Source organism: Hippoglossus stenolepis, chromosome 14 (assembly GCF_022539355.2).
Source record: "Hippoglossus stenolepis isolate QCI-W04-F060 chromosome 14, HSTE1.2, whole genome shotgun sequence".
NCBI lineage: Eukaryota > Metazoa > Chordata > Actinopteri > Pleuronectiformes > Pleuronectidae > Hippoglossus > Hippoglossus stenolepis.
Genome location: NC_061496.1, coordinates 419,532 through 432,650, shown reverse-complemented (window position 1 = coordinate 432,650; position 13,119 = coordinate 419,532). Strand labels below are relative to the sequence as shown.

General features: G+C 45.6%; 2 protein-coding genes across 8 annotated transcripts in view; both read right to left on the bottom strand.

Moving 5' to 3' along the window:
• The window catches only part of LOC118121592 (receptor expression-enhancing protein 6), a 719,670-nt gene that overhangs the window by 299,885 nt on the left and 406,666 nt on the right, over positions 1–13,119 (bottom strand). The gene's annotated exons all lie outside the window — the stretch shown is intronic.
• vcam1b (vascular cell adhesion molecule 1b) lies at positions 3,906–12,978 on the bottom strand. 2 transcript variants are annotated; one of them, XM_035175783.2, is made up of 10 exons: positions 12,710–12,978; positions 11,165–11,467; positions 10,765–11,070; positions 10,353–10,613; positions 9,995–10,267; positions 9,623–9,901; positions 8,263–8,565; positions 6,781–7,053; positions 6,117–6,377; positions 3,906–4,219 (listed from the first exon to the last, which is right to left on the bottom strand). In XM_035175783.2, exons 1-10 carry the CDS (start codon positions 12,750–12,752, stop codon positions 4,065–4,067), a joined length of 2,457 nt encoding a protein of 818 aa, XP_035031674.2. In that variant the 5' UTR covers positions 12,753–12,978; the 3' UTR covers positions 3,906–4,064. The 2 variants fall into 2 exon arrangements, with proteins under 2 accessions (XP_035031674.2, XP_035031675.2); XM_035175784.2 differs by lacking the exon at positions 6,117–6,377.

Genomic DNA, 13,119 nt, shown 5'->3' with positions numbered 1-13,119 from the left:
TTAGAGACACCATGTCTTTCTTGAAACTGGAGAAAATCAGATATACTCTGAAAGGTTCCATGCAGAGCTTTGAGAGAACCTGGACCCCTTTCTTGTCGTACTATGAGAGCATACGAAGCCCACTACAAGAGAACGATTAGATGGCAACCATCCCCCCCCCCTCCCCTCTCTCCCCCCTTCTTTTTTTTTTTTATTTTTTTAATTTTTTAAAAAAAATTTCTTTATTTTCTTTATTTTCTTTCTTTCTTTCTTTTTTTTTGCTTTGTCTGGCAGCATTGTTGTATGTAATTGTACTGTAATAATTCAATATTCCTGTATATATGTGTATATATATATACATATACATTCTAGATTCTGTCTTAATGTATGTACTTCTGCTGCATGGGGTAGGCTGGCTGGGGGTGGGTGGGTCTTATTGTGGGTAGGGGTATAACCATTAGATTTGTGATGTGTAATTGTATAATTGTATTGATTACCCAAATAACACCAATAAAAAACTGTTAAACATAAACTGAAACTGGGAAACTGGAGCCAGAGCTCTGTGTGACCAGCAGGGGGAGTCAGAGCACTGTGTGACCAGCAGGGGGAGTCAGAGCACTGTGTGACCAGCAGGGGGAGCAGTCAGTAAACATACAGTCTATGGGTTATTCAGGTAACTTCAGGTTTAATCAGCTGGTAAATCACCATGGTAACTGACCTGAGAGAATCAACAGCTCAACTGACCAATCAGAGGAGAGTAAAGCCGAGCGACGGCAAAAGAGTGAAAAGTGAGAAACAATGTTTTATTTGTAATATTTAAATAACAAATGTGACTGTAACTGAACCGACCTGCAGGTGTCACTGTTGTTTCTTCACATTGTGACCTTGTAAATTCATGATGCAGGTTACCATGACAACACCATGTTAGGCGGAAGCCGTCAATCAAACGTATGTGTGTGTTTTCATGGGATTTTAATCTCATCAAACCTTCGTCCGGCTGGAGATTTATATTTGTTACAGACCAGATCCAGATCCAGATTCAGATCCAAATTCAGATCCAGATTATTATTGGCTTTTACACAAAGTTCTGGTTATTAGTCTGCCTTTTACTGGCAACTCTCCAGAACCCGGACCAGAACCAGTATCAGAACCTGCTTTGTGGCTCCTCCTGACTGTGGATCAGATGTAAACTGGATCAGGATCATGTGGTTGTGGAGCTGCTGCTGACGACAGGAAATACCTTCAGATTAAAACGACAAGACGCAGCAGAACACTTCCACTGCTTTTACACAACAGAGGTCAGAGGTCACACAGGCTCAGCATCTCAGCGACAGCTGAAAAACACCAGATGGACCCACAGAAACACACAACACGTTAGCAACACGTTAGCAACACGTGGACGTAGTTTCAGCTGAATCTGTTGGGAGGGTCTCCCAGGCACAGGAGGGGGGGGGTTACAAAGTGTTGGTTCATTGTCTGTTTTGTGTCTGTTGTTTTTTATGTGTTTCTGTTGTGTGTCGGCTGTTTCTGTTTGTCTGTTGTGTTTCTCTGTAACCACATTCTGTAAAGAGCCTTGAGATAATGTCTGTTGTCATTCAATGAAAAACAAACAAAAATTCAATTGAATTTTGTATCGACCTGAGACCTGAGGTCTGTCCCATGAAGCAGGATTTGTTGTTATCAGGTAACTTCAGGTTTAATTCATAGTTTTCAGTTCTACGAACCTCGTTCAAACAGATGTAAACCGAGGATCCAGAACCAGGACCAGGATCATGTGGTTGTGGAGCTGCTGCTGACGACAGGAAATACCTTCAGATTAAAATGACAAGACGCAGCAGAACACTTCCACTGCTTTTACACAACAGAGGTCAGAGGCCACACAGGCTCAGCAGCTCAGAGTGGGCTGTAGGAGTGAGGGGGGGGGGGGTCACCAAGTGTTGACTCGTTGTGTGTCTGTTGTTTCTGTTGTGTGTCTGTTGTGTTTCTCTGTAAAACCACGTAAAGAGCCTTGAGATAACATTTGTTGTCATTCAATGCAGAACAAATAAACTTTGATTCAATTGTGTGTCGACCTGTTGTGACAATAACAAAACACAACAACAACACAAAACAACCAGTAAAACACAAACAGACACAACTGAACAGAAACATTTTGCAGCAGGTTGATGTGAAACTGGAGCAGAGGGATCTGTCTATTTCCTGGCACAGTGTCAGTAGTTAAACTGTTGAACAAGCTGAACAAATTAATTCAGTGTGTGTGTGTGTGTGGGGGTGGGTCCTCTCTAACACAAAGCTCATTGGCTCTTCAGTCCATTGTCATGGAAATGAAGAGAATCAGACTCTCACAGTCTGGTATATATAACATACATGTAAAATTCATGTTATATGTTCATATTAACATACATGTGAGTTGTGAACTACATTTTCAAAATATATCTCTTTTTTATTCGATTTCACTTCATAAAAACTGTTTTTATTTCAGGCTGATTGTTTAGTGTGTTAATATACACACGTGAACACACGTGAACACACACAAACACACACAAACACACACAAACACACACAAACACACGTAAAAAAGGACATTCGCTGACACTGAAGTGTTCAAATCACATATAAAAGTTCCAGTGGGAGAAACGTGTGTGTGTCTGTGTGTGTGTGTGGTTTCTGAATGAAAATAACAAATAAAATATAATACAGACTTTAACATGTAGTGAGCTGTTTAAAACACGTTTAACTTAAAGGTCCAGTGTGTAAGATTTAGGTGAAAGGATCTATTGTTAGAAATATAAAATAATCCTAGTAATGTTTTCACTGGTTTGTTTCATCTAAATTATACAAATTGTTGTTTTACACTTTATATTTACATCAGGAGCAGGTCCTCTCTACTGCAGCAGCCATGTTTTTTAAAGTTTTTATGACGACTGAAGCTACCACAGGTTCTCCACAGGGTGTGTGTTTGTGTGTGTGTGTGTGGGGGCATGACCCTTCAACAAAAGATGTCACTACATTCTACACACTGAACCTTTAAGTTACAGTTAATCCTAACACAGCCACAAGGTGGAGCTACAACAGTGTCGACACTATGTGGGAAACAGCTGAGAAAAGGACAACCGTTCAAATAAAGAGACATGTTACATGTATGTTTACCTCACAGTTGAACATGTGTGAGACATAAAAATCAAACTCTGCCGACGCAAGCTTGACTAACTAATTAGCGTGATAACGAGTGGGCGTCATACAACAAACATCTTTACAGATGATGAACAAACATAAAACTACATCAGTACATGAGTCACAGCAGGAAACAGAGAAAACTCTTTATGAAGTAAACTGTCGGGAATCGAACCTGACTCTGTTATGATAATTATTAAAGTTCATGTTTTTAACACGTGAACACACACACAGGAAAACATACGTGAACACATGAACACTGAACACGTGAACACTGAACACGTGAACACTGAACACGTGAACACGTGAACATGTGAACACTGAACACGTGAACACTGAACACTGAACACTGAACACGTGAACATGTGAACACTGAACACTGAACACTGAACACGTGAACACTGAACACTGAACACTGAACACGTGAACATGTGAACATGCACCGAACAGAACATGAACACTGAACACGTGAAGACACTGAACATAACGACACACTGACATGTGAACACTGAACACTGAACACGTGAACACTGAACACGTGAACACTGAACACGTGCACACTGAACACTGAACACTGAACACGTGAACACTGAACACGTGAACACTGAACACTGAACACTAACACTGAACACTGAACACGTGAACACGTAACACTGAACACTGAACACTGAACACTGAACACGTAGACACTGAACACGTGAACACTGAACACGTGAACACGTGAACACTGAACACGTGAACACTGAACACGTGAACACTGAACATGTGAACACTGAACACTGAACACTGAACACGATGCCCCATGTGTCAGACTGGAACATTTGAACATGTGATAACGTCAGGAGACAGTTTGACGTATCAGAAGCGTCGTGTTGTAGAGAGACGTTGAAGCCAGCAGGGGGGCTGCAGCCTCAGGCGGAGGGCGGAGCCGAGCGGCTCAGCGAATAGAAACCTCTCTTCCTGAATCTCCTCAGGAAGTCGAGCAGCAGAGAAACAGCAGCTGCAGCGAATATCACGACCGTGACGATGACGACACTGAGACGAGGATGAAGATCACTGCTTCTCTCTGCTGACGAGAAAACAACTTAAAACAACAACTGAACTGGGGTCTCATTTATAAAACAGTGCGTGGGATTCATTCTAAAAGCGTGCACACAAAAGCCGGAAATGGCGTACGTAAAAAAGAAAATTCCTATTTATAAAAACGGATCTGCCTCTTACTCCGCCCTCTACACGCCCATTTCAACCATAAATGGTCAATGCAAAGCACATCATGAATATTAAATTATGCTGCTGACCAATGGGTTTCCACCGTGAGTCCTGACGGAGTCACGGCATCAAGCGATGAGAAGAGGAAGTGAAACTTTCTGACACTGACATGAGGTGTTTGTTAGTGAGGTGGGGGTGAAGAGACATTTTATGGGACAGCAGTGATGTCACTAATAAATAAAATACCCTGATACTCTGCTGCTGCTGTTAACACAGCGAGTGAGAGTGAAGACGATAGAAAGAACCGAGCCGGAAATAAGAAAAGATCCAAATCAAAGGTGGAGGCAGAAAAACACACTGTCAGAATGTGAGGGAACTTGTTGAATCTCCTGTTCATGTTTTAATCATCCAAAACTGCAGGATTATTAAATTCAGAGACAGCTGTGATGTCCTCAATCTATAGAATTTAGAAGAATTATATTTATAAGCTTGTGTTTGTCCTGGGATGGTTCGGTTCCGTCAGTCGATCTAATACTGGACTCAGTTCAGCTCAGAGATCACAGATCTATAGAATCTAGATCAGCTGATCAGTCATCGCTGAACCCTCGTTTCCTCCTCCTCCTTCCATTCACCTGCATCCATCACGCAGCATCACGCAGCATCACGCAGCATCACGCAGCATCACGCTCCAGTGTCACGGCAGAATTTATTTATTTAGAGCACCGGACCAATTCCCTCACATCAGTGGATCCTCACCTCCTCTGGGATATTGTTTGGAAAGTGAACAGTTTCTCTTGTCAGTGATCTCCAGGTCGCTCTGTGCGCCTGATGGAACAGCCACGTTCACTGCAGTGTTAGAAGATATTATTAAAAACTGTTAATGACTCGGCTCTGTAACTCCGCTGTTTATTATTATCTGAACGCAATTTGCTGTAGTTTTATATATTTTTCAATTGAAGGTTCGTGTGGAACAGTTTTGTCGGGTTAGAGTTCACCACCTCACGTCTGCGTCGCCACTTTCCCGTCTCCAAAACGTTCGTACGCATGAGTCAGAGTTTGTTTTTACAAATCCCAACGTTTGCGTGAGAAGTGGCGTACTCACGTTTCAGACCCCGTTTTGGGCGTACACAAAGGTTATAAATGAGACCCCTGGTCTGTAGTGGTCTGAACTGCTCTGAACTGTACTGTACTGGTCTGGAGTGGTCTGAACTGCTCTGAACTGTACTGTACTGGTCTGTAGTGGTCTGAACTGCTCTGAACTGTACTGTACTGGTCTGTAGTGGTCTGAACTGCTCTGAACTGTACTGTACTGGTCTGGAGTGGTCTGAACTGCTCTGAACTGTACTGGTCTGTAGTGGTCTGAACTGCTCTGAACTGTACTGTACTGGAGTGGTCTGAGCTGCTCTGAAATGTACTGTACTGGTCTGGAGTGGTCTGGACTGGTCTGGACTGGTCTGGACTGATCTGAACTTGTCTGACCCTGTCTGTACGGGTCTGAACTAGTCTGTACTAGTCTGTACTGGTGTGGAGTGGTCTGGACTGCTCTGAACTGTACTCTCCTGGTCTGTAGTGGTCTGAACTGCGCTGAACTGTACTGTACTGGTCTGGAGTGGTCTGGACTGGTCTGAACTTGTTTGAACCTGTCTGTACGGGTCTGAACCAGTCTGTACTAGTCTGTACTGGTCTGAACTGGTCTGAACTGGTCTAAACTGGTCTAAACTGGTCTGTACTGGTCTGAACCAGTCTGTACTAACCTCTGACACTGATGCTGAAAACTTTGACCTGGTATCCGAGGTCGTTGGTCACGTTGACCTGGTACAATCCAGAGTCTCTGGCCGTGACGTTGACCAATAGGAAGGTGCCATTGAGGGAAAATAGCTCCATCCCATTGGTCAGTTTCCTCAGAGTCATGGCCGACGGAGGGAAGCTGATAGTTTGACAGCAGACGGTGACGTTTTGCCCCTCGTGGACGACAGTGGACGGCAGGACGAGGACTGTTGTGTTTCTGGGAGAAGCTGAATCACCAGAGATCAGAGGAAGTCATGTGATTAGACAGTGTATGTATCATATATTTCATACTGAGCCCTGATTGGCTGCAGACAAGTCGTGATTTCATAAATGTGCCAGGTGTTGGTGACGCCTGCTGAGATAAACCTGTTGACCTTCTGTTTGACCTTTGACCTTCACATCAACGCCTGATACAAGAATCTGGTCATTTCTTTTATTGTTTCAGTTTTATAGTTTTAATATTTGACGTTTAAACGGTTCAGATCTGAGTCGTTTCTGTCGTCAGGGAGACGCTGATGAAACGAGGAGCAGAGAGAAAAACGGAACATCCGCCATCTTTGATTCTGTTTCATGTTTTGACTCTCAGGTTAAAACAGGAGCCTGTAGACACAACTCAGAGCAAAAACTGACCTTTGACCCTGACAGAGCTGGACACCAGCTGTGCTCCGTACGGATTGGACGCTTCACACTGGTAGTAGGCGGAGTCTTCCAGCAAGGCAGAAGACAGGCTGAGGAAGAGCGAGGATGAGGAGGCAGCATCCATTCTCTGAAGCTCCGCCCCATCCCTCCTCAGCACCAGCGTGCTGGGCGGAGCTCCGTCGGAGCTGCAGGTAATGTTCACCTGTTGACCCTCCACCACGTCCCCCCCGGGACTCACAGAGATGGAGGTTCTCCTCGGAGCGTCTGCAACACCAACAGACCAGAACTTAACAGAACTTAAACCTGAATCTGGGTTTAACAAAACCTGATCTGATCCATTTGAACTGAGAAGTTACGACTAAATGATCCTCCTATGCTGAGTTAAAGGTTCCATATGGTAGAATCTCCTACAGGTTCTACAGGTTCTAGAGGGCACCTCCAGCTGTACCAGGGGAGTAACCAGTGCAGCTGAGGGCTGTTAGCTGATTACTACGTATTAACCAACTGAAGAGGAGACAGACTTCCATAATAATGTTAAGTAGTGGGTGCTTGTTGTATGGCTGTGTTTGTGAGACCCCAGTGGCAACATCTCTTGCCACATACAGATTCTACATTTTCTACAGGTCTACATGTTTGACAGGTCTAAAGGTTCTGCAGGCCTACAGATTCTACTGTTCTATATATTCTACAGGCAGGTCCTAAATGTTGTACAGGTCAACAGGTTCTCCAAGTTCTTTTTACAGGTTCTTCAGGTTCAACACTTTTTTCAGGTTCTGCAGGTCCTACATGTTCTACACGTCGAAAGGTTTTACAGGTTTTACAGGTTTTACAGGTCTACTGGTCTACCAGTTCTGCAGACTTACAGGTTCTAGAGATCCTACATTTTCTAAAGATCTACAGGTTCTACAGGTCTATAGATTCTACAGGTCCTGCAGGTTTAAAGGTCTTGTATCCTCAGACTCACAGTCGACTTGCAGACGGACGCTCGTCCTCCTGGACCGCCACAGGTTCTACATTTTCTACAGGTCTACAGGATCTACAGGATCTACAGGTCTACAGGTACTACAGGTCTACCTGTTCTACAGGTCCTCCAGGTTCTAGAGGTTTACAGGTCTACAGGTCCTACAGGTTCTACATGTCTACAGGTTAACAGGTCCTACAGGTTTACATGTTCTACATGTCTTACAGATCCTACAGGTTTACAGGTCCTAAATGTCCTACAGTTTTACAGGTCTTGTTTCCTTAGACTCACAGTCGACTTGCAGATGGACGCTTGTCCTCCTGGACCGTCACAGGTTCTACATTTTCTACAGGTCTACAGGATCTACAGATCTTTAGGTGCAACAGGTTCTAAACGTTTACAGGTCTAGGGGTTCTACAGGTTTACAGGTTCTACAGGTCTATTACTCCTACAGGTTAACAGGCCCTACAGGTCTACATGTTCTACAGTTTTACAGGTTTCCTCAGTCTCACAGTGGACTTGCAGACGGACACTCGTCCTCCTGGACCGCCACAGGTCACTGTCATCAGTCAGCAGCTCCGCTCTGCAGGTCACAACCTGCTGCTCCGCCTCCACCAGGTGATGAAGAACAGATGAGACGTTCTGTAAAGAACCGTAGAACCCAAAGGACTCTGACATCAGAGCAGTTTTCCCCAACAGCCAGTGGATCCTCATGGGATTGGTTGAAAAGACATTAATGACATCACAGCGAAGGACGGCCTGCTGACCCAACAGGATGGGACCAGGATTCATCAGAACCGGATCAGATGGAAACGCTGCAGAGGATGAAACAGAGCTACAAATCACCCGTCAGGTTTAAGATTCAAAAACCTTTACTCTTAAAACACAGAATTCTCAGGGAACTGGGACAGGAAGTCAGTGTTTGTCAGTGAAGACTCATGAGGTCAAAGGTCACTGGAATAAATCATCATGAGCTGTGGTTGATTCAGGAGCCGCCTCCTTCTGAGGCCACGACTGACGCCGTCACAGCAGCGTGACAAGAGCTTTTCATCGGCTCAGGTGGATCTGCCTGAGGTCAAGATCAATCAAATCCAACTTCATTTGTACAACTGTTATTCACAAATCTTATTTCACCTCATAGATCCGAACAATCATGTTCTTAACCTTTGACTGGAGCAAGAAAAAGTGACGAGCGTGCGGGCGGCCGAGCTGAGGTTAACAGGAAATCTTTCGTAGAGCGGATGTCTCATTTAACCGTCGAAGACCGGCCCCTGAATCAGAACTCTGAGTCCACGATATATTCACCATAGTTATTTATAACACGTTAATGAATGAAGTTGGCTCCAGACACCCTACAGCGCCCCCTACAGGAGGTCCGGGGTTAAACTGTAACCAGATGAACATCAGCAGGTTAATAACTGATCAGATCGATAATAAATACATGGGTTAGTTTATAGGTTAGTTTATGGACTAAAGAAGTAAACATCAGTTTGTGTTACTGTCAGCAGCTGATAATTCAACACTGACTCCTTCTGTTTCTGTCTCTGAGCTGTGGGAGGATCCAGTGTTTTAAAGTTCTCAGTGTGTGTGTGTGTGTGTGTGTGTGTGTGTGTGTGTGTGTGTGGGAGGAAACATCCTGTCTCTCTTAGAACTAAACAGAACTAAACTTTGACCTTTGACCTTTGACCTCTGAAGACTGTCAAAAAAAATCTCATGTTGTTTCTCACACGTCTGAATAAACTCAACAATTCACTGTTTACACACAAATATACAACATTGTCTATATGCAAACACACACAAACATACACATATACACATACATCTATATAACAACAAATCACAAACACCTGGGCTCAGGTGTGTCAGACTCACAGTAGACGTGGACCTGGATGGTTCTGGTCCTGATGACGGTGTCACACTCGGCCTCACAGCTGTAGCCTCCCTGATCCTGGAGGTCAAGGTCCCGCAGGTGGAGCGGGGACAGACCGTCCTGCTGCTGCGTCCTCTGGAGGACGCTACGGTCCTGCTCTGCCCTCTTCCAGGTGAGGGTTGGGGGGTGGAGACACCCGGACGCTCTGCAGGTGACGAGCAGATCTGAACCTCGCTCTGCAGCCAAGACCTGATGACTCACCTCCACCTGCAGAGGGTGAGCTGAAGAACCAGAGAATGTCACCTTTAAAACGTTCAGACATTAAATAAAAGAGGTAGACTTTTATTTTGCTACTTCCTGTTTCTGTCTCTGACCTTTGACCCTGATGGAGCTGGACACCTGCTGTGCTCCGTACTGATTGGACGCTTCACACTTGTAGTGGGCGGAGTCTCGCAGCAAGGATGTAGAGAGGCTGAAGGAGAGTGAGGAAGATGAGGCGGGGTCAGTCCTCTGAAGCTCTGCCCAATCCCTCGTCAGAACCAGCGTGGTGGGCGGAGATCCGTCTGATCGGCAGGTAATGTTGACCTGTTGACCCTCCACCACGTCCTCACCGGGACTCACGGATATGGAGGTGTTGGTGGGTGGAGCTGTGGGGGCGGATACAGGTGTTAAAGTGGGTGACAGGTGGGGGTGGGGCAACAAACCCCCATAATTAAGTGAGCGCACTCTGACCATGAACAGTGACGTCCACCGCAGCGGTCTGGTTTCCCTCACTGTTTCGGGCCTCACACTCGTAGCGTCCAGCGTCAAACAGACTCACCGCCTTGACGACGAGCTGATGGCCACGCCCCCGCAAAAGCGACCGACCGTCTGTCGTCCTGAAGCTCCAGGTGATTGTCGGCTCGGGGTTTCCCACCGCTGAACAGCTGACAGTGAGCGAAGAGTTGACCATGACCAGCAACGAGTCCGAGATCAACGTCACGACAGGAGCATCTGCAGAGGATTCAGAGGTCAGATCCTCTAGATCTTGATTCATCTGATCCAGATTCTCAAAATCTGAACCATATCCCTGAGATCTGAACACATCTGAACCAGTTCCAAATCCAGGTCTGAGCAAGACACAGGACTCCGACTCAGGACTCACGGAGCAGGTTGAGGCAGATCGTGGTCTCTCTGGTCCGGATCTTAGGTGGCAGCTTCAGAAGGTTCAGCGTGGCCCTGCAGCTGATGTTGGCCCCCGAGTCCTGGTCCTGAGGAGTGAACCTGTACTCAGACGAGACCAAGCTGGACCCGGGCTCTCCGACCACACTCTGCACGACTCTGTCACCGTTATACCAGGTGAGGTTGAGCAGCTCTGAGGGGTAAAGGTCGGACACCTGACAGGTCAGGGTGGACTCCACCCCCAGTCTCAAGTGGTCCTGGCCTCGGATCAGAGGGGCTGATGGGAGGGCTGGAGTCCGCACAGAGAGAGAAACACACTTTACACACCTGGTCCTTATATGTTGATATATAAAGTGTGTGCGTGTGTGTGTGCAGGAACTCACAGTAAACCTGCACGTTGGTTAGGATCAGCTTCCTGTCTCTTCCACAGTTGACTGTGCACAGCAGAGCACCCTCATGCTCCATCATCACAGGGTCAAAGGTCAACACAGAGCAGCTGGTGTTGGTGGTGACCGTGGCGGTCAGAGGTCGATCCTCGAGCATAGACCAGGAGATGCGCGGCATAATTGGACAATCCTGAACGGAGCAAACCAGCTGCCGACGCTCCGCCAGTCTGAACAGAGGCTGTCTGGGAAACACATCGACCCGCAGACCCTGAACGCACCACGATGACATCAGCAACGCAGCTGATGAGACAAACAACAACAACATCAACAACAGCTGAAAGACAAATAAACAAACTTTAGAAAATGGCTGCAGAGAATAGGGTTTGGTTTGTGAGAGGAACTTGCAAAACTGACAAGGCCCGAGGCCGACAGGGGCCATCCGAGGCCAATGGGAGTTATAGGGGGCCAATAGACGGAGGATGGAGGTAAGTTTGGTGGAAAGGTGGCGCTGGGTGTCATCCACATGGAAATTGATGTTCAATTTATGGAAGATATGGCCAAAAGGAAGTAAATAGATGACAAACAGAAGGGGCCCCATGACAGAACCCTGGGGAACACCAGTAGTGACTGGAAATTGCTGGGGGAAATAGGAGCCAATAGGGGCCAATATTTGATCTTATACATATTATTATATCATATTTAGGGCCCGAGCACTCACAGTGCAAGGACCCTATTGGAATTGCTCAGATTATTATTACGGTGCTGGGGCTGGAACAGTGTCTAGAACTGAAAGTGCCAGACACATTTTATTTTTCAATCAAATCAATGAATCAATCACATGTTACTTGTCTCATATTCCCAGTTTGTTTCATCGATGTTAACAAGGAGCAACATCTTCTTCTCTTAACTCAGCTCAGAGTCACATGTGAGGATCCTCTCCCAGGACACAAGTCCAACAGATGCTGATGGAACTGAACACATCAACACAACAACAGGATTCACTACATGAGAAGAACCAGTTTGTAACTTCATGTTTAAAGTGCTTCTACATAATGTCTGATGGAGATGAAGGAGCAGATGAACTGAGGACTTCCTGATGGTAGAAGATGTGAGGAGACATGTTGTGTATCAAGAAGTCTTGTTGTGATCATAGTCCACCATCAGGATCCATGATCCACCATCAGGATCTCAGTCTGTGATCCACCATCATGGATCATGGGGTGTTGGCGGGTACGTGGTGGCCTAAGCGCTGTCGCGTCACTTCCCCACTGTCACCAGGCGAGGTGCCGCTCATACGTGCTTGCAAGTCAACTTATACATATTATTGTATTGTATTATTAAATACATACGATTCTATATATAAAATGAATTTGAAACAAAGAGTTTGTGGTACAACAGAAACACTGAGACTAAAGATCCTCTGAGTTAAAAACATCACTGATCCATTTCTATAATTAATATTATTAATATTAAGCAGAAGAGGAAGATTGAATTACAGCTTCAAGTTTCCACAGAAGAAGATAAATATGAAATCACTCTTACCTGAGATGATCTGAAAGAAGCTGCACACACATGATACACACATGACGCAGGAGTGAAGGAGAGAAGTGAATGAAAGACAGATCAGTGTCTCCTTCGTTTCGTTCGAGACTGAATCAAAAACATACGCCCCCTGAATCTCACCCCTCTCTCACTCTCTCTCTCTTTGTCTGTGCTGACTGTGCTGACTGTACAGACCATGGTGCCCTCTGCAGGACAGACAGGGACACACCGCACACATCAACATACACACCAGAGCTCTGAACTAAGAAGCAGGATTTGTTATCAGGTTAACTTGCTCGTTCACTTGTTGTCAGGGTAAATCACCATGGTAACTTATGCTGAACAGCTGACCTGCTCCAGGTTAAGTTGGAGATAACAGATCAAACAGTATAAAGCTCCGCCCACTGACC